Source organism: Gorilla gorilla, chromosome 7, assembly GCF_029281585.2.
Source record: "Gorilla gorilla gorilla isolate KB3781 chromosome 7, NHGRI_mGorGor1-v2.1_pri, whole genome shotgun sequence".
Taxonomy (NCBI): Eukaryota; Metazoa; Chordata; class Mammalia; order Primates; family Hominidae; genus Gorilla; species Gorilla gorilla.
In genome coordinates this window covers 59,427,668-59,450,055 of record NC_073231.2, presented here as the reverse complement: position 1 = coordinate 59,450,055, position 22,388 = coordinate 59,427,668, and the positions used below count along the sequence as shown (strand labels likewise).

General features: G+C 43.0%; 1 protein-coding gene across 1 annotated transcript; it reads right to left on the bottom strand.

The window, feature by feature from the left end:
* Positions 1 to 16,912: 16,912 nt before the first annotated feature.
* Positions 16,913 to 18,633, bottom strand: LOC101139226 (uncharacterized). Its single transcript, XM_063709271.1, has 2 exons — positions 18,378 to 18,633; positions 16,913 to 17,250 (listed from the first exon to the last, which is right to left on the bottom strand). The coding sequence occupies exons 1-2, from the start codon at positions 18,548 to 18,550 to the stop codon at positions 17,076 to 17,078; spliced, it is 348 nt and encodes a 115-aa protein (XP_063565341.1). The 5' UTR covers positions 18,551 to 18,633; the 3' UTR covers positions 16,913 to 17,075.
* Between the last annotated feature and the right edge of the window lie 3,755 nt (positions 18,634 to 22,388).

Here is a 22,388-nt window from a genome sequence, read left to right as displayed (position 1 = left end):
AAGTAGCAGGAGGGTTTGGGGTAGGTCAAAAAGTTAATATGTCAATGTTCTGAAGGGAGATGGGAGTAGAAACTTGGTGATATTAAAGATGATTTGAATTTAGATTCTTAAAAAAAGAATAAAAGCATTCTTTTATATATCTGCAATAGATAACAATTAAATAAGTCACACATGAATCATCAAAATTAGAGTGAGGGCAACGACCTATTAGATCATCTAGCCAGTTCCCCAGTGAACACAGAATTATTCCCCACAGTGTTTTCAGGGGTGCTTTGTACAGTGTCTTTTGAAAGACTTGAGCAATTGAGGGCTTCAATTATTTCCTTAGGGAGACACTTTCCCTTATAAAGGGCCATAGTGTTTTCCTCCTTTGCCTGATAGTCAAGCTAAAAAAATAAATGTCTGTATGGTACATGCAAAATCATTTGCACAATGACACTGATCAGAGGTAGAAATTATACCTATAGGTCTCCCAGAAAACAGTGAGCATGCAGTTGGCATTCTTCCCTGCACTCTCATTTCAGGTTTTTACACTTGAATTTGCATACTTCATGGAGGTGGCAGTACTGAAATATCCCCGGCAAGCCTCCCTGTTTCCGATACCACTATTGCAAACTGGTCAGAGGTAACATTGCACCTCTTAATTTGAAACTAGGGGGGAAAAGCTGTTTTGAATAAATTCTGTTCAGACTGTCCATGTTGTCAGGGTAGAGAATACTCAGTCATCCAGGAAGTAGCAACTGCTTAGAATTCCTCTCTCTTTGGAACAGACTGGTATTGTCTTTCCTGGGTTGTTTGTATTGGAGAGGTCGCCGATTGTACACACACGTGACGGGGGCTGTAGGATAGACAGCCCCCAGTTTTCAGCCTTTGAAACCTGGAGCTGCAGAGCCAGTGCCCGTAGGTGGGGTGCACACAAGGCTTCCTGCTGAGTTGCCATGGCTTGTGTCATGGTGCCCTTAAGGACAGTTTTCAGTTCAAAGAGGTCAGATTTTGCAGAGTTATAGACAATGGAAGGGACAAATTGTCTCGATTTCCAGAACTCAAGAATGCTGTTACTTGAACACCCCTATCCTAGTCCCCTCCGCCTTCATTAGAGACCAATGTGCCGGGCAGTGAGTTTGGAAATGGCAAACAAGGAATCAAATTTCCCACCTTGGAGGACCTCATGAGGCAGGCAGGGAGGCGTGGAAATAATTTTGAAGCATTGGAGTGAGGGCTATGAGATAGGTAAGCAGGGTGGCCACACAGTACAGGGAAATGGCACTCAGGAAATCCTGGGTGTTGGAAACTTCCCAGGGAAGCGGAACTGAAAGGACAGAAGGCAGGAAAAGCAGAGGAATGCAAACAAGAAAGGAAGTGACCAAAGCAAGGCAGAGGCATAGGGAGCAGTTCCAGTGGGCAGGGAAGTGGGAGGGTGTGGGGAGGTGGGGCTGAGATAAAGCACCAGGAAGACTTGCCTGCCATGCCAACTTCAACAGTCTAGAGAGGGGGCTTACCATCATCAGTTTGGAGGTGAGGACGCTGTGGTTCAGAGAAGTGAGGTGGCTTCTCCGAGGTCACACAGTCCAGTGAGAGAGCTACGATTTAAACCAAGTCCGTCTTAATCCACTGACTGTGCTATATCAGGAGAGAAAGGTATGCTGGAGTGCAAATTTGGGGTGGGCATATTTGTGGCCTCCTGAAGGGAACAAGTGGCTAGAGGAGCTGCAGAGCTCTGCGGGGCTTGAAAGGTGTCCATAACCTTCCATTATCCACCTTGACCAGGACAGAAGCATTAGTTCATGGGAGAGCAGAATTTGGTTCCTGCAGAGTTTATCAATTCTTATAATTATCCAGAATGACTCATGTTGCGGCCAAACCAAGTGCCTTCTGCAAACGGGCCATCCAGACCAGGGTTGAGTCAGCTGCGTCAGTGGGGGCCACACGGGGCTTGTGGCCATGGTCAAGGCAAATATGTAGCTTTGTGGTCAAGGCCTTCTAGCAGGCATGAGAAATATGGGGAAGTCATGGGAGCACTTCATGCTTCAGAACTAAAGGGAGGGATTAGGAAGACAGAGCAGCAGAAGCAGGAGGTGAGCACTGGGGCATATGCAGCGCGTGTGGGTGTTTGGGGTGCTTGTTTCCATGTGGGCACTACTTCTATTGGAATGATAGTTCCACCTCTTTCCTTATGCCTTGCGCATCCCTTACTCTGTTATTTCTGCCACACCTACTGAAATCTGCTCTTATAGTGCAAAAGCAGCCTAGACTATATGTATATGAATGAGTATGGCTGTGTTCCAATAAAATTTTTATGGTATTGTTTTAGTCCTTTCCAGCTGCTATAACAAAACACCACCAAATGAGTGACTTATAAACAACCAAAATGTACTGTACAGTTCTGGAGGCTGGGAAGCCCAAGGTCAAGGAACAAGCAGGTTCAGTGTCTGACGACGGCCTGCTTCCTGGTTCATAGATGGTTGGTTTTTTTTCTTGCTGTGTCCTCACATCATGGAACAGGAAAGGCAGCTCTCTGGGGCTTCTTTTATTTATTCATTTTGTTTGTTTTCTTTTTTAGAGATAGAGTCTTGTTCTTTCACCCAGGCTGGAGCACAGTGGTGTGATCATCACTCACTGTGGCCTCGAACTCCCAGGCTCAAGCAATCCTCCTTCCTCAGCCTCCTGAGTAGCAGGGACTGCAGGTGTGCACCACCACACCTGGCTTGGGCCTTCTTTTATAAGGGCACTAATCTCATTTATGAGGGCTCCACTCTCATAACCTAATCATCTTCCAAAGGCCCTACCTCTTAGTACCAACACGGAGGTGATTAGGTCTTCAACATGTGAATTTTCAGGGATACAAATATTCAGACCTAGGCCCCAGGCAGCTTCTGAATTAGCAGCCTGCAACAGATTGGAATTCCTGGGGGACTTCACTTAACCCTCAGTTCTCCCAAACCAGTTTTCAATGCACTGTTGCTGGGGGCTCCTTGTTGCACCCAGCTGTGTGGCAGATGTGCTTTTTGTATCCTGGGAAGTAGCAGGAGGGTTTGGGGTAGGTCAAAAAGTTAAAATGTCAATGTTCTGAAGGGTGATGGGAGTAGAAACTTGGTGATATTAAAGACAATTTGAATTTAGATTCTTAAAAAAAGAATAAAAGCATTCTTTTATATATCTGCAATAGATAACAATTAAATAAGTCACACATGAATCATCAAAATTAGAGTGAGGGCAACGACCTCTGGGGCTTGAAAGGTGGCCATAACCTTCCATTATCCATTCATTACCATAGCAGGTACTGAAATTTGAATTTTATATAATTTTCACTTGTCACAAAATAGTCTTCTTGTGGATTTTTTCAACCATTATAAACATATAAAAACCAATCTTAACTCATAGCTGTACAAAAACAGGTGGTAGGCTGGGTTTGGCCACAGGCTGTAGTTTGCTAACCCTTGATTTAGGCAATAGTCAGTTTGCTCTAGCTAGAAAACTTCTTAGGTCATTGATCTCAACAAATACGTGTTGGTTTTAAATGTAATTATTAGGAACAAACTTATTTTCAATTGGTAAGGTGTATTACACTTTGTTGTCTCTCTTTTCCATGCCTCCTTCCCACTATGTAATAGCTATACCTACCTTGTAGTCCTATATACCTTATATGTGAGGGCTAAACGACATAACATAGTGCCTGGTGCCTAGTCATATGAGTTTTCACTTCCCTTTTCTTCTAAGGTTGTGCTTGGAATCTGCCATCAGCAATGCCGAGGCCTGGCCTTGGTGGAAATGGAGGTGCTGCTTAACTTTTCTTCCAAACATAGTACAACCCTAGTCATCCTGGTGAGTAACAAGATTGCTCCATAATCCAACCTAGTGAGTAATCCCTTTTGCTGATGGTGAGTGGTATGGACAGAAAAACATGAAAGTGCCCTGTGGAAATAATGCCAGTAGCTCCCACCAGAAATCCCTTAGGCTGTGCCTATTAGAGCTAGGGTACACATCTAGAAAATGCCTCTTTCTTTATCAGTACCCAACATATAGGACCTGTTAACCCTGCTCATGCTTTATGTACACATTGAACGTTTATCTGGCTCTTGATGCCATCTCAAGAAAAAGACTCAACACCACAAAATACTTAAGAGAAATGTATATGAAATGGTTTGGCTGTGTCACCATCCAAATCTCATCTTGAATTGTAGCTCCCATAATTCCCACGTGTTGTGGGAGGGACTTGGTGGGAGATAATTGAATCATGGGGGCAGTTCCCCCATACTGTTCTCGTGGTAGTGAATAAGTCTCATGAGACCTGATGATTTTATAAGGGGCTTCTCCTTTCGCTTGGTCCTCATTCTGTCTTGCCTGCTGCCATGTAAGACGTGCCTTTCGCCTTCTGCCTTGATTGTGAGGCCTCTCCAGCTAGATGGAACTGTGAGTCTATTAAACCTCTTTTTCTTTATAAATTACCCAGTCTCAGGTATGTCTTTATTAGCAGTGTGAGAACAGACTAATACAATATATTTTGCTGAAGATATTGTGAACATCAACAGGAAGAATCCACAATGCATTTCACACTGCAAAAATACAATAAAACACCCCCATTACACATATTTCTTGATTTTCAAAAAGCATTTTTCTTTACCAGCTTTCTTATCTCCCTTTCTTTTCTTGCTTCAAAACACTCTATTCTCTGAGCAATTCAGCTCAGTGTTTCTTGTTCTAACAGAGCATTCTGCAAGGATCATGTTCCTTCTTCCACATATTCATCCTTTAGATGTTTCTTTCATGAGAAGCTATGAGTGGTAAACTGTCTTGGTTATTGTTTCACCAAAATGTTTTTATTTTGCTGTCATTCTTGAAAGGTAACATTTCTGAGGACACAGTTCTAGATTGACAATTATTTTTTTCAGCCTTTGATGACATGATTCCATTGTCTTTGTGCTTTATTATTTCTGACAGAGGTCTGCTGTCAGACTATAGTCATTTTGTAGTAGATGAGCTATCTTTCATTTCATGTGACTTAAACCATTTTCTCTTTTGCTTTGGTGTTTTACAGTTTCACCTGATGTGCCTAGTGTGTGTGACTATTATTATTATTATTATTATCATTTTTTGAGATAGGGTCTCACTCTGTCACTCAGGCTGGAGTGCAGTGGCATGATCTAGGCTCACTGCAGCCTTGACCTCCTGGGCTCTAGTGATCCTCCCACCTTGACACCCTGAGTATTTGGGACCACAGGCACATGCCATCACACCTGGCTAATTTTTAAATTTTTCTGTAGAGCTGAGATCTCATTATGTTGCCCAGGCTGATCGCAAACTCCTGAGCTCAAGCAATCCTCCTGACTCAGCCTCCCAAAGTGCTGAGATTACAGGTGTGAGCTGAGGTGCGTAGCTATATTTGGAAATTTGTCCTGCATTATACTTCCTGTCTCTGAGGATTCATGTCATTCATTAGTTCTAGAATTTCCTTAGTCATTATCTTTTTGGAATGTCTCTCCCATTTTTTCTATTCTTTCTTCTGGGACTCTGGGTGTATGTTAGAACTTCTCATTCTTTCCTCCCTTTTTCTTACTCATTGTATTCTCTCATCTTTTTCTTGCTGCATTCTGAGTGTTTTCTTAAGATCTGTCTTCAGTTCACAAATTCTTTAGTCATTCATGTTTATTTTGCTGCTTCACTTATCTATTAGTTTATTTATCTTTGCATTCATTCATCTATGTATCTTTCGTCTACACATGTACATGCATATATATGTAGTTTAATGCATATTATTTTAATTAGATATAGTTTTATTTCTGTAAATTCTATTTGGTTCTTTGTTAAATCTGATCATTTTTGATAGTCCTCTTTTTCTTATTAATTTTTTTCTATCATCTTTTATTTCTTTTAATATCTCTCTCTCTATATATATAACCATAATAAAAACACAAACATATATATACAAATATATATACAGATATACACATAAATATATATATACACAAATATATATACATATATTTGTGTTTTTATTATGGTAAAATATATATTTATATTTATGCTTATATTTATAAATGTTGAAAGAAATAAAAAGTGATAGAAAAAAATTGATACAAAAATACACAAGTATATTTGTGTTTTTATTATGGTAAAATATATATGCTATGGTTTGAATGTCTCCACCAAAACTTGGGTTGAAGTTTAATTGCCATTGTAACAGCATTAAGAAGTAGGGCCTTTAAGAGGTGTTAGGTTATGATGGCTCTCTCTCATGAAGAGGATTAATGCCATTATTGTGAGAGGAGGTTAGTTATGGAAGGAGTGGGTTTCTGTTAAAAAGAAATTTGGCCTGATTTGTCTCCATCTTGTGTGCTTGCTTCTGCCTTTTTCCATGGGATGACCCTTGCCAAATGCCAGTGCTATGCTCTTGGACTTCCCAACCCCCAGACTGTGAGCCAAATAACTTTAAAAACCAAATTACCCAGTCCATGATATTCTGTTAGAGCAGCAGATAACAAACTAAGACAATACATAACATAAAATTTAATATGTTAGCCTTTAAGTATATAATTCAGTGGCATTAATTATCTTCACATCATACACAGTTATATTCTATATCTGATAATTCTAATATTTGAAGTTGTTGGAGTTTCAATCACACTTGCTGTTTCTGTTGACTTCCACTTATAGTCATTGGCTGTCTTGAGTTTTGGTAAAATTTTTCTCTTTTTAAAACATATTTAATTGAACTTAAACTGTTGGGAATCCTCATGTAACTGTGTAATGAATGCTTTGTTCTGGAGATGTGCACTTCCCTCTGCCAGACATTTATTTTCTGTGTTTGGAGTTTTCAAGATTCACTGGGCAGTAAAAATTTGAACCTGGGACCTATGCAAAAATTGTAACTAGCAGTCTCATAGTTAAAACTTTTCAGGGGAGACCATCATTATTGTTTTTATTATTATTCTTACTATTACTATTATTAATAATATTTTTTACTTGAAGCTGTGGTGAAGGTAGATTTCCCTCTGGATTGTTTTACCAACAGTTTTTTTTTTTTTTTTCTAGTCCACTTTTTCCCTGGAGGGTGTGTCCCTTTGAAGATCTAAACTATATGTGAGTCTCGGGTTTCTCGTTTTCTTTGTACAGGCCCAAAAGACTTCATTTCCCTGAACAACTATTAAAAGTTTTCAGAACGGGTAAGGTGGTAAATATTTTAGGCCTGTGAGCCATATGGTCTCTGTTGCAACTACTTAACTCTGCTGTTGCATCACAAAAGCAGTCACTGACCATACATAGATGAATGGGCATGGCTATGTGCCAATAAAACTTTATTTACAAAAACAGGTGGTTGGCCTGTATGCTGTAGCTTGCCAACACTGCTCTAGAATCCTGATATTGCCTTTGTTTCCTAAGTAGCCCTGACTCCTGATTTTCTTACTTTTTTGCTCATGGCTTATTTTGTTTTGTCTTACTTTATGTTTCTGGGGATTTCCCTTATTATCTTGAGAGTTAACCAATTCACTTAATATTGCAATGTATCCAGCATTTTAATGCTTTGCAAGGGAGGGATTTTAAAAACAAATAGTTCTAGTAGCAAAACCCAACAATTTCTCTCTTTCTTTTGGCTTACATACCCTCTTAGCTAAACAAAACCTAACAATTAGCTAAATGACAACCATCTGTTTTTCTTTAAGCATCTTCTCTAGTCCTTTGGCATCCTGTCACACCAATTTATAGCTACTCTTCTCTCTGAGAGCTTATGGTCTCAGGGTAGCAAGATTTCAGAATAGAGATACTAAGATTCTGACCTCCCTTCTGTCATGTCAGAGGATACATAGAAGAGACTTGGGTATTGTGTGTGAATGTGGCCATCTGAGAGCCTTTTCAGTTGTGTTCATTGAACCTCTTTTATATGTCTCTTACTGTCTTACGGCCTAGAATTCACAGGTGGAAACAACCAAAAAAAAAAAAAAAAAACCCTGCTCTCTTGGACTTGGTATTTTTTTTTTTTTCTTTTTTTGAGACGGAGTCTTGCTCTGTCACCCAGGGTGGAGTGCAGTGGCACGATCTCGGCTCACTGCAAGCTCCGCCTCCCAGGTTCACGCCATTTTCCTGCCTCAGCCTCCCGAGTAGCTGGGACTACAGGTGCCCATCACCGCGCCTGGCTAATTTTTTATATTTTTAGTAGAGATGGGGTTTCACCGTGTTAGCCAGGATGGTCTCGATCTGCTGACCTCGTGATCTGCCCGCCTCGGCCTCCCAAAGTACTGGGATTACAGGCATAAGCCACCGCGCCCAGCCTGGACTTGGTATTTTAATTGAAAGGGACATAAAATAAATAGGCCAGGTGCAGTGGCTCATGCCTATAATCCCAGCACTTTGGGAGGCCAAGGCGGGTGGGTCACCTGAGGTTGGGAGTTTGAAACAAGCCTGACCAACATGGAGAAACCCCATCTCTACTAAAAATACAAAAATTAGCCGGGTGTGGTCACACATGCCTGTAATCCCAGCTACTCGGGAGGCTGAGGCAGGAGAATCGCTTGAACCTGGGAGGTGGAGGTTGCAGTGAGCCGAGATCGCACCATTGCACTCCAGCCTGGGCAACAAAAATGAAACTCTGTCTTAAAAAAAAAAAAAAAACCAAAAAAAACCCACGAATAAAATTACAAAAATATTAGATAATGAGAGTGTTATGTTGAAGATGAAAGAAGTTGTTTTAATAGGGAATGACAAACAGGTTTTTTTTTTTTTTATTGTTGTTGTTTTAGATGGATAGAGGGCTGGATGAGGAGGCAACATTTAAACCTGACTTGAATGATATAAAGGAACAAGCTATGGAAAGATCTGAGGCAGGGGAGGGGAACATTTTTGGTATTTTCAGAAGTCAGAGAGAATGTGAGTGTGGCTGAGATATGGCATAGCAAAATTGAAACGAAAAGGTCTCAACGAAAAAAGAAAATGAGAATCTAAGAAACAGTGGGACTAGCCTAGGAGTGCAATGAAAAGGAGCCCGGGGATGACAGCTGTGCAGCAGTCTTAGGAAACAATTGGTCCAAATTAGAACAGGAGAGCTGAGGGCCCAAGAATGGGTTGAATGAATGAGAAAGAGGATTACATGGCACACCTGATATAATGAAGAACCTGGGAGATTTTCATGATAAGATGGGGACATATGTCTTCTGTTAATCAGAAAATAGTAAGGTAATGGCAATCGTGGGAAAAATAAATATTCAGAAGAAATTTATAGTTTAAATATGAAGTAAGCTGAAATGTGGCATGACAGCAGTTGATTTAATTTAATTAAACAGAAAGTATTTGATCTTGATGTCTGGTACTTCTTTCTATAGACAGTACAGGCTTAGTGATATACGGTATGGTTACTATATTGAGGTTTTTTAAAAACAGCTTTATTAAGATATTGACATATAAAATTGTATACACTTAAGATGTATGACTTGATGTTTTGATACATGTATACATTGTGAAATGGCCACCACAATGAAGCCAATTAATGTATCCATTACTTCTAATTGTTACCATTTGTGTGTGTGTTATGTACTGACTTTTCTATGAGAAAAAGCACACTCCTAAGCACTGCAGTAGATGATATTTATGCAATAAAGGTAGTATTATAGATGTGGTTTCGAAGTTCAAAGTTTTAGAGTCAATCTATGCTAACAAAACAATAAAGACCCAAATATAGTTATAAACAATACAGCATATGGACAAATATAAATCTTGATGCTGTAGAAGTGAGCACACAGGTGACCAAGGATGGGAGAATGATGAGCCCTAGGGACGATTATCTCCTCATCTTATGTGGTGGGTCTGAGGGGCAAAGGTTTGAGGGAGAATTTAAATCTTCAATTTTTGGGTATGCTTTAAAACTTTTAAAACTCTTCTTGTATCATTTTTACATGTTTATTTTAGAAAGCATTTTCCTTTAGTTCTTTTATTCTACAATATTTATGGATCATTTTCTATGTCCCATATGTCATGCACTGGGAAATAAGAGGAGAACAAGAGAAAAAAATCCTTGTCCTCATGTAGCTTGTATTCCAGTGGGGGAGAGTGTGCCTTTCTATAGCATCACAAAAAATGCAAGTTAAAGGAATGGGGTATTAGTGATGTTTTTGTCGCATTAAGGAACAAGGTTCTCATTGAGCAATAAGGTCATATTGAAGACTCCTAAATCTCTATCTTCAGACCAGATCTTGTTCTTGAGCTTCAGATCTGCATGTCTGAGTGCCTAATGGGCACCTCCAAACCTGATCTTCTTCCAGCATCCTGCAGCTGCATCAGAAAACATCTTTCTCCTCTTCCACCTTCCTTCTTCTCTCACCCTCACACCACTTCAGGTCCAATCCATGACCAAGACCTGCAGATTCTACCTCCTGTGTTGGTAGTGTACTCACCACTCCTTTTCAATCCTGGCCATCATCCTTCAGTTGAATTATTGCAAACACACCCTTCACTGCTCTCCAACCCATTTTCCACATGGCAGCCAGAGCCATGTTTCAAACAAGTCTGAACATCTTGTTAATGTGCCTAAAGTACTTCAATGATGTCTTATTCTGTTTTGTGCTCCTATAACAGAATATCTGAGAGTGGGTAATTTATAGTGAGCAGAAATTTATTGGCTCACAATTCTAGAGGCTGAGAAGTCCAAGATCAAGGTGCTGGCATCTTGTGAGGCCCTTCTTGCTGTGTCATTTCATGGTGGAAGGGCCAGAGCACAAGAGAGTGCACCCACTCGCATTTGTATAATGGCATTAATCTATTCATGACCTAAACACCTCCCTTTAGGCCCCACTTCCCAACACTGTCACATTGGGGATTAAGTGTCCAACACGTGAACTTTTGGGACACATTCAACCCATAGCAAACAATTTGCCATGACCCTTAGGAGAAATTTCAGATTCTTTGGTATGCTTGCAAAATCTCTCTGTCTTTCAATCTTATGCACACATGTGTATGCACACTCATGCACACACACACATATATACACACACATAAAATACCCTCCCCATCATCTAGCTCTCCTCTGCCAGGGTCTCCCCTCCCTGCCTGCCTGCCTGCCTGCCCAGCTGCCTCTGTTGCTGGTAGGGCACCAGCCCCATGCATGGCTATGAGAGTCTGCTTGTTTTTGTGTCCCTTTGATAGTGTTTGGGGTGGAGTGATTCTGGAGTGCAGGCTCTGGGGTCTCACCCTCTTGGTTCAAATCCTGATTCTACTACTTCCTCAGGCAAGTTACTTAACTTCTTGTAAGCTCCATGAGCATCTGTAAAATGGGGATCACAGTGACCTCACTTCACAGAATCGTTATGAGGTGTGTGATGTGCCCTGTAACACCCAGCACTGAGAAACCCCTAACCCCTTGTGAATGTTAGCTAGCCTCTCCACTGCTGCTGTGACTCTTACTGTGACTCTCTTGATCTGTTCTCAACTTAATGAGGTTCTCCGGGTGGCCTCCCCATGCCCTCTGCCTCTGTGGCTCCCACATTTTCCCTCCATGACACATGTGCCCCTCTATTGTAAGCATTCCTAGACTGTCTGTTAGCATGTGACCTTCTGTTTTCTACAACATTCCCAGGGTTTTCTACAGTGTTGGGTACCTGGTAGGGCTCAGTATAAAAGAAATAAATAAGGAATACATGAGATAGATGCCAAATTTAGTTAATCCAATTTGACCCTGGAAAGAACATTCTGACCTTGAGAAGTACAGGACCCTGGAACCATTGAGCAGGACTGTTCCACCTCTGGAAATGCATCTGTCATTCTATAGTTGTTTAGAAGATCTTTAATATGTGAATTTCTTTATTGATTTTTTAAAAAATGCTTGTTTCCCAAGCACGTTTCTAACTTAGAGACTATTAGGAGGTGTGTCTAGATGTTGGAAAGGTGAACCCACCTCCACCGGGTGAGTGAAGAGAGGTGGAGCACTATACTTGCAGAGTGCTGTACGGGCCTCAGTGCAGTGTCTTTCTGCCTGGGAAAGCTTTTCTTTCATGGGGCTGTGTCACTTATTCATGCATGCCCTCATGCACACCTTCCACAGGGCCAGCCAGCCCTCCTCTTGCAGGAACCTTGCTCTCAACTGAGGCTGGTAGACTGATGTCCGGGTAGGTGTGACATGAGCTTAGGCAGTAATTTGGCTCTTTTAAGAGTGCAGTCTCCTGCAGTCCCGCAGCTCCCATCACTCTGCAGCCAGGAGCAGAGTCCAGCTGTCCTCAGGCCCCACGGGGACCTCACTGTGTTTACACGACTCGTCATATGGTAACCTCTTACAGCTCTTGGGCAGGCTGCACTGTTACCTCATCTGCAGTCCAGTGACCTCATCCATGTAGAATGTAGCGAGTGCAAGCTGGGAGTGGAGCAGGCTCAGCCTCTCACTTCGAGCCCAGGAGAAGCTGTCCTCCATGTGGACTCAGGGAATCCACCAGGTGGAGATCTGTCCACTTAGTAATTATTCCCAGCAGGGATCCTATTGGGAGCCAAGAAGGTGTGTTTTCCAGGGGCTGGGGCTGGGAGGTGCCGGTGCAGACATGTGTGTGCCCACACCTGGAAGTTAGTTATCTCACGTGATTTGTGTCGCCTCCAAGAAGGGCTACTGACCCCCAGCATGGCAGAGTTGCTGTCCCTCTCAGCCTGTCAGGTAGGAGCCTCCAAGATGGTGGTGTGCAAACAGGCTGTGAAACGCACCACAAAAGGGACTAGGAAGGCACAGTCTCAGAACGGGGGTGGAAGCATCACTAGGTACTGTTTTTATTGTTTATCACTTTCTTTGAATTATATTTGCTCTCCCCCTGCAAAAAATATTGCATGTGATGACTAGGAATATAAAATAAATTACCTTTGCCATAGGCTGCTGGGTTTATTAGCCTCTTTCAAACTCTTCACAGTGTAAAGGACAGGCTGACCTACAGTGGCCTCCTCCTTCCAACAGGCTCTCCCTCTCTCCCCCTCACTCCCTCCCTCCCTCCCTCTCTCCCCCCCTCTCTCCCCCCTCTCTCTCCCCTCTCCTCTCTCTGTGTAACAGGAGCTCTATTTGTGCATTTAACTGCTTAACCTTTTGAGTTACTTCAGAGCTCTGTATTTCTTCTAAGATTTCTTCGGGATACAATTAAAATTTTGCCACCTTTATTAAGGTATAATTGACAATTAAAAATTGTATATATTTACAGTGTACAATATCGTGTTTTGATATATGTATACCTTGTGAAGTGATGACCAGAGTGAAGTTAATTAACATAGCCATTGCCTCATGTCGTTATCGTTTTGTGAGTGTGGGGTGAGAACATTGAAGATCTACCCTCTTAGCAATTTTTAAGGATACAATACAATATGATTAACTATAGTCATCATGCTGTCCAATAGACCTCCAGAACTTAGTCATCCTGTCTTACTGAAACTTGGTACCCTTTGGTTAGTCATTTTAAATTTTAGGTGCTGATTTAGCTAATATATATATATATATTTAAATTTAGCTACCTTACATATTTATGTTTAGAAAAAAGGCAAAGATTAAAAAACAAGTTTAGGAAACAAAAATGGCAGAAACAACACAAAAGTTAAATACCTCCAGAGGTCAAGAATTTATTTGGGGGCTGGGTGCAGTGGCTTGCGCCTGTAATCCCAGCACTTTGGTAGGCCAAGGGGGCGGTGGATCATCTGAGGTCAGGAGCTCAAGACCAGCCTGGCCAACATGGTGAAACCCCGTCTCTACTAAAGATACAAAAATTAGCCCATTGTCGTGATGGGTGCCTGTAGTCCCAGCTACTCAGGAGGCTGAGGCAGGAGAATTGTTTGAACCCAGGAGGCAGAGGTTGCAGTGAGTTGAGATCACATCACTGCACTCCAGCCTGGACAACAGAGTGAGACTCCACCTCAAAAAAAAAAAAATGTATTTGGAAAAGCTCTGGCAATGAAAATACTCCTGAGGGGGAGGATGCTTATTTTAAGGAGCAAATGTTAGTAAACTGACGGAGTCAGTCATCCCCCTGACTACGTGGAGATCAGTGAGGAACATAGGACTCATTGCTCCTGGTCTGTAAATGTGGAACAAAACCCATTCTTAAGAGTGGGATCTCAGTCTTCTTGGGGTGAGAGGCAAATGCTTGGCTATAATGAGCAAAAGAGCTGGGGTCATTATTTTGATAGTGTGTTTGCTGCCTACTTTTAGTCATGCACCTGAGACATTCTTATTAGCAAGCTTGGAGCAGCAGTGGAGTGTTGAAGTTATTTCTCTCAAACCTGGGCTCTAGGACAGTCCTCCTGCACACAGATGAATGCCCCTGTGAGCAAATTGCCTCCCCAGCCTGTTCAGAGTCACCTACGCTGCTGGCAAATGGTTTTTCAGAGCAAGGTAAGCCCTGCAGAGACCCAGAGGCCTGTATATTTAAACAATTACGGCCTGTGTGTGTCTCAGCCTCCTGCTGCATACTCCTGAGCAAGATGGTGTAATATGTGCATTTTACATATCAATAGCAGAGGAGGCTGTTTCCAGATGGCTGTACCTATTTCAAAGCCACCTTTTTATGCAGAAGGAAGACTGTGTGACCTCCCTCCAAGTAAATGTGTTTTGTAAGTCCTGGGAATGAATGCTTAAAAAATGGTCGTGGGCTATATTTCATGTCCAGTCCAACATGTTGTGTGTGCACAGCTGTTCGGGGCTGGCATGTGGTAGCATATTAAAAGGAAGATTACCATTTCCAATTTTTTCCCCTTCTGAAAGCTTGATATGCATATATGAAACTTGTGGAAAAAAATATGCATAATGAGACAGGGATGTTGGGTCTCAAGGCACTAGTCGGTGCACATCTGGAGTTTCTAGCATTCTAGAGATAGTTACTTATTCCCAGGAGCCGCTGCCGGAGTGGGAATGGTAGCCCGGTATCCATGGTGAGCTTCCCTATCTCACCGTGCCAGGTGTGCGTGTGTGTGTTATTTCTTGGAAAGGCTGTCCTCTGAGGGGGTGGGGAGGGAAGAAGGCAAGAGAGGAGAGGAGGGAAAAACAGAAGGGAGGTAATTAGGTGCCACCTTGCCCAATGGAGCCTGCTCAGGTGTCTGAAATCAAGGATGGGGATTGGAAGGGCACTGATGGAGTCTGATGATTCCTCCTGCCTGCCAAGTCCACGCTTGTTTCTATGGGTACAAGACCAGGGGAAAGAAACCCTGGGGTCAGAAAAGAGGCATGGATCACAATGCCAAGCAGGATGGGCCTTGCTACTTGCCTCTTCTGCAATGTGGTATTAGTCTTGAACTGACAATCTGAATTCATGCTGATTTTTTCCCCCAGTTTAGACATTGGAAGTGTTTCAAACTTCGTAGGCTGTTATTTAGAAAAAGCCTTCATGGGATAGCATTTTTTTTTTTTTTTTGAGATGGAGTCTCCCTCTTTCGCCCAGGCTGGAGTGCAGTGGTGCGCGATCTCAGCTCACTGCAAGCTCCGCCTCCCGGGTTCACGCCATTCTCCTGCCTCAGCCTCCCAAGTAGCTGTGACTACAGGCACCTGCCACCACACCGGGCTAATTTTTTTTTTTTTTTGTATTTTTAGTAGAGACGGGGTTTCACCGTGTTAGCCAGGATGGTCTTGATCTCCTGACCTCGTGATCTGCCCGCCTCGGTCTCCCAAAGTGCTGGGATTACAGGTATGAGCCACCGCGCCCGGCTGGGATAGCATTTTAACTGGATAGCTGACTGGCTGATTTTATATTCCCACTTAATGGATAGAGAAATTGAGGCATTAGGAACCATATGGACCTGCCTTACTCTGAGAGGGAAATAGGAGCAGACCTGGGAAGTTTTCCCAGGAAAGAGAGTTTGTTATAGCTTCATAGATTCATGGGATGCATGAATTTTCTTTTTCTTTTTTTTTTGAGTTGCAAGATTGTGAGGTTGCAGATGCTTTGTGTAAAACAATGCCCCACAGGGAGGGAAGTGTGAGGTCCGGCCTGAGGCCACCCTTAAAAAGGGCTATAAACAGCAGCTGCTTCTATTGTGCGTGCCAAGTGCTGCCTATTAGTTTAGGTTTCCAAACTCCTTGTTTCTTTCTCTTGAACCAGATGTGACCAAGCAAGAGTTTGTCAATTTAGAGGTAGACCCCAGATGGTGGGAATCAAGGGAGGGAAGTGAGGGGCACACGGGCCTCTGGGGGCTGAGGCAGGAGACAGCTCTCTGCCTTTCTCAGGTACTCTGTTTTTCTGTCTTGGTGTCTGATCCGTCCTTCCTTCTCCTCCGGGTTTGGCAGCTGAGGCAGAGTGGGGAAGAGTGTCTGTGGTGTCTGATCTTCAAGCTCACACATGAGCTCGTGGAGGGCTCAGGACACAATGGAGAGGGATAGATGACAGCGGAAGCGCACTCGGGAGCCCCATTAGGCACCCCTGATGGAGGGCAGGGAGGGGGCAAACGAAAGAGCCCCAGGCCGCTGGGCCACACAGAACCTTGATGATGAAACAGGAGGATGCAGGCAGGAAGACAGAGCCACCTCCCTCTGCTGCCCCTGGCGAAGGGGTGCATTCGTTCCCTGGTTGGTGGGGGAGAGACACCAACCCAGAGCCACGTTATTTCTGATTCGTGGTGCGTGGCATTTTTATTTACCACTTATGAAACTGCGGGTTCAGATGTGTGTGTTTTTGTTTTTTTGTTTTTTGTTTTTATTTTTGAGACAGAGTCTCTTGTCACTCAGGCTGGAGTGCAATGGCATGATCTCTGCTCACTGCAACCTCTGCCTCCCAGATTCAAGCCATCCTCCTGCCTCAGCCTCCAAAGTAACTGGGATTACAGGTACCCACCACCATGCCTGGCTAAGTTTTGTATTTTTAGTAGAGATGGGGTTTTGCCATGTTGGCCAGGCTGGTCTCCAACTCCTGACCTCAGGTGATCCGCCTGCCTCAGCCTCCCAAAGTGCTGGGATTACAGGCGTGAGCCACTGCGCCTGGCCCCAGTGTTCTTAATTAATCTCTTTTATTTCTCTTTCCCTCTTTCTTTCTTCTAAGGTAGAGGACCTTTGGAGATGTGAATGAAAACAGCTGTCTGAACAAGTTGTACCCTAACTAGCGCGGCTGTGAGTCTGAAGCTTGAAATAGGGAAGTTGGTCAGCATGGGTGAAGCTATGCAGCCCAGGTGAAGGGATCCTCAAGCAGCAGCCTCTGCCTTTTTGTCCTCTCCTTTTCACGGAGATGACAAGAATCACCCCAGGACTTATCTTCTGAGGTGCTCAGCTGTGGTCCCAGAGCTGCTTTGGTCACTGCTATGGCGGGTGGAAGCAGGATGGGTGAAGTCATTCTGGAGAACAAGGTAAATTATAGCCTAATTATATATTTGCATATGCCATGACCCAGCATCCCAATATATGCCAGAGAAACTCTTGCACAGATTCACGTGGAAATAAACATAGTAAAGATGTCCTACATATCTTTCTGGGTCCCAGGGAGTTGGAGGGAACTTAGGTACCCATCATTTGGGGAATAGAGAAAATGTGGTGGGAGCTTATGCTGGAATACCATGCAGCAGCTGAAGTAATGAATGAACACAAATCTTTAGCAAGACTGTTGAATGAACATGTAAGGAATAGGACAGTATCTATAGCACGGTGTCATTTTAATAATGTTAACAGAAGCATACACATACAAACAATATTGTATTTTTACGTTTCCAGGCACAAATTTCTTATACATGACATTGGGTGGAGAGAGAGGAAGGAGACATGCCATGGGGATCAAGGTTAGAGGGAAAAAATTCAAATAAAATTAAAGAATAGAGGGGGTTTAAAATGCCCAGTTATGATAATTAACATGCCATGAACTGAAGAAACAACTCAGTTTTGCACTTAAATTCCTATGTATGGAAATGGAAATTCTCTTTGTCTCTTTCTCATCTATCTACATATCTATAACATACCATAGTTTCTGTGATAAAAAGTATCACAGAAATGCATAAATGCATATGAAATCTCACTGTCAATAATCAACCATCAAATACTCTTTAAACCTATACTAGCGCAGGATGCAGGATGTAGTCCTGCGCTAGGTCTGATGGAACATGCAAGAGCATAGGGTATTGTCCTTGCTACCATGCAGATTGGAACTTACATATGAAACAAGAGCATGCAATTTAAAATAGCATATAATGAATGCCCAAACTGTGTAAGACATACACAAAGAGGTGCATGAGAATTAAAAACAAAGATGGCTGGTGAGGACAGGAGTGGTCAGAGAAAACTCACTGGAGAAAGAAGCTCTGCACTGGGCGGTGAAGGATGGTGGTACTGGCTTGGCAGAGGGAAGGGGAACGGAAGCCGCATAGAGACATAAATCGTGAAGCTACCAAGGGGACCACGAGTGCAGTAGCCAGACCCCAGCAGAAGGGGACGGCTCGAGGTGTGGGTGAAGCAGGGTACAGTGCATACTTACCCTGTCGTCTGCGCAGCATTCAGCTTCTGGGAACCATGTGTGACTGCCTCTGGCTCCTTTATCCCCAGGGCTTCTCGGAAGCCATTTGTACAGACGTTTTCAGGCTTCTCCTGCCCACTGCTCAGGGTGTGGGTGCTGAGGGTGGGATTTGGGATTTGGCCAGGAGGAAGCATCTGCCACCACCGGCATCCCTTTTGCTTTCTTTTCCCTCTTATGAGTACTCAGGGCTGCCTCCTAGCTTTGCCTAATTGCTCTGTCCACGGACCAATGAGAGCGGGTGACGTTTTAAAGTGACAATCCTACATTGATAGTATTTTCTAGAAAATTCTCCACACACCCGTGAACTAATCTTCCAGAGATCATTTAATTTAATTTATTTATTTAGAGACAGAGTCTTGTTCTGTCGCCCAGGCTGGAGTGCAGTGGTGTGATCTCTGCTTACTGCAGCATCAAATTCTCGGGCCCAAGCGATTCTCCCACCTCAGTCCCCTAAGTCGCTGGGACCACAGGCCTGCCCCTGGCGAATTGTTATGTGTTTTTTGTGGGATGGTGTCTCACTATGTTACTCAGGCTGGTCTCAAACTCCTGGGGTCAAGTGACCTCCCACCTTGACCTCCCAAATTGCGGGGCTTATAGGTGTGACCCACTGTGCAAGGCCGGGCGCAGTGGCTCACGCCTGTAATCGCAGCACTTTGGGAGGCCGAGGCCGAGGCCGGCGGATCACCTGAGGTCGGGAGTTCGAGACCAGCCTGACCAACATGGTGAAACCCTGTCTCTACTAAAATACAAAAAATTAGCTTGGCATGGTGGTGTGCGCCTGTAGTCCCAGCTACTAGGGAGGCTGAGGCAGGAGAATCGCTTGAACCCGGGAGGCAGAGGTTGCAGTGAGCTGACATTGCCCCACTGCACTCCAGCCTGGCCACAGAACAAGACTCCGTTTCAAAAAAAAAAAAAAAAATCAGATTTATAACCTGTATGAGTTTAATCAATATTATTAACAATAGCTAATATTGTTATGTTTGTTAAGAAAACTAGGGCTGGCATGGTGGTGCACACCTATAATCCCAGCACTTTGGGAGGCTGAGGTGGGCAGATCACTTGAGGCTGGGGGTTCGAGACCAGCCTGGGCAACATGGCAAAACCCCGTCTCTACAAAAAATGCAAAAATTAGCTGAGTGTGGGGGCATGTGCCTGTAGTCCCAGCTACTTGGGAGGCTGAGGTGGGAGAATCACTTGAGCCTGGCAGGTTAAGGCTGCAGTGAGCTGCAGTCATGCCACTGCACTCCAGCCTAGGTAATAGGACAAGACCCTGTTTCAAAAAAAATAAATAAATAAAATAAAAAAAAATAAAGAAAAGAAAAAGAAAACTAGGAGGCCAGGCATGGTGCTATGGATGTTCACAAAGGGGGTCCTAATGCATGTGTTCTGAACAAACATGTATATTACATACAAGCCATGTTCACCTTGTGGTGAAGACAACAATGAAGTGTATCACAATCAAGCTCTATACGTCAAAAGGTGAAGCAGGGACACCAAGGCACTCAGCGTACAGCCTCTGTAATCCAGCCAGAACCAGTCTATAATCAGTGGTCTCTTATCAGGAGAAAGTTACTGAAATAAGGCTCTTGTCCAATCAAAGCTGTAGTTATGGCTGTGGAACAGGGGATGGGGGTTAGTCAGGCAGTGTCTGGTGGCTGGTGAGCTGCAGTTGTTTCAATATTGCTTATCTCAGGGCCACTGCTTGTTTGGCTGCCAGAGAAAAAGAAAAACCCTGTAGCCCTTAGGACATAGTATACTCTTTAAGTATAGGGGTGCATGACTTAACCCTTGCCTAGCATGGCCTTAGGTTCTGTTTTGAATTCGGTATCTTACTGCCACAAAGAGTCTGTTCTGTCAGCCTTATGATCTCTGTTTTAACATTAATGCTTGTCAGTGGTTGTGTCTAAACCGTAAAAGAAAGGGGGTATACGTGTTTGACGTCCTATCCCATCATGGCCAGGAACTCAGTTTTTAAGTTTTCTCTGGGATCCCCTTGGCCAAGAGGGGGTCAGTTCAGTCAGTTGGCAGGGGCGGGGGCTGTTAGGATTTTATTTTTAGTTCTTATTGATTTTATGTTGACATATTTTGGATACATTGAATTAAATATAACACACAGTCAGCCCTCCCTGTCCATGGACTCAGCATCCATGAATTTAACCAACCTAGGATCAAAAATATTCAAGAAAAAAATTAAAAATAAAACAAATAAAAAAGCAATACAGTATAACAACTATCTATAGAGCCTTTACATTGCATTAGATATTATAAGTAATCTAGAGATGATTTAAAATATACAACAGGATGTGCATGGGTTCTATGCAATTACTACACCATTTTATGTAAGGGGCTTGAGCATTCATGGATATTGGTATTTGAGGGGGTCCTGGAACCCGATATATCAAAGTCCCCTCCCCCAATATATCAAGGAGCAACTGTATTATTAAAATGAATTTGAGTTCTTTTAAAAAATGTGGTTACAAAACATATAAAATTACACACGGAGCTCACATTCTGGTTCTGCTGGGGAGGGCTGCTCTGGATTAAAGTTGTTCTTGGTTTATTTATTTGGTTTTCCATGCACTTTTCAACTCTGATTCTATGTCTGTGATCTGGATCTCCTCTTGAGATGTGGATTCACATCTGCCATACTGTCTCCTCATCTTCTGAGAGGTCTGCCCTGGAGCCCTCTGCTGAGCTGTCCTCAGGACCAGCTGCTGGTCATCCTGAGATCCCTCTTCACTAATGTCCTGGGAATTTCCTTTATTGTTCTACTGTGCTGAAGCCTGTTTCCTGGATCTCATTTCTTCCTCCTTGGTTAATTCCTTTGTTTTATGAAACATGTTCTCCAGTTTCCTAAGAAAAGTGTGTGGGAGGTTAATTTTTTGCAACCTTATGTGTCTGAAAATTTGTGTGAAAATCATGTGCCCTTGATGCACAGTTTGGGTAGGTGAGTCCAGGATGGAAATAATTTCTCTGAATTTGGAAGGCATTGCACCCATGTCTTCTATCTCCCTGTATTGCTGTTGAGAAGTTCTAAGTCATTTGACTTCTTAACCTCTGTACATGACCTTTTCTTTGAAATCTCCACTCCCTCTTGCAGAATCTTCTTTTTCTCACCAATGCTGTGAACTTTCATGATGATGTGACTTGGTATATGTCATGCCATTCAATTCTGGGAAATTTCCTTGAATTATTTTATTGGTGATTTCATCCCCTCTATTTCTTTAGTTCTCTCTCTTTGGAACTCTATTATTTGGATGAAACAGATAATTGTTAGTCTGCACTGGTCTTCTAATTTTTTTATCTTTTCTCTTTTATTTTCCATCTCAGTCCTTTGCTCCTCTTTCTAAAAAGTTTCCTCAACTTATCTTCCATCTCTTCAGCTGAGTTATTTATTTATATTATTATATTTTAAATGTCTAACAATCTAACAACTTTTTTTTTGTTCTTTGATGACTTTTCCTTTTTTTTTTTTTTTTGAGACAGAGTCTGACTCTGTCACCCATGCTGGAGTGCAGTGGCACAATCACAGCTCACTGCAGCCTCGACCTCCTTAGCTCAGGTGATCCTCCCACCTCAGCCTTGCGAGTAGCTGGGACTACATGCGCCCACCACCACACCCAGCTAATTTTTCTGTATTTTTTGTAACGATAGGGTTTCGCCATGTTGCCCAGGCTGGCCTGGAGCTCCTGGGCTCAAGCCATCCTCCTGCCTTGGCCTTCCAAAGTGCTGGGATTACAGATGAGAGCCACTGTACCCGGCCTACTTTTCCTTTTTAATAGCATCCTGCTCTTCTTTGTAGAAGATGTATCTTCTACATCTTTGTCCCCAAGGACAGTAATGCTCACTTTGATTTTAACTTTTCTCTTGCCTGCATAGTGTCTGTTTCTTCCAAATCCCCTTTTTTTCTGTGTATTTGGTCTCTCTCTTTCATGATAAAGGGTTCCTGAGGTGCAGAGTAAACCTGGCTTG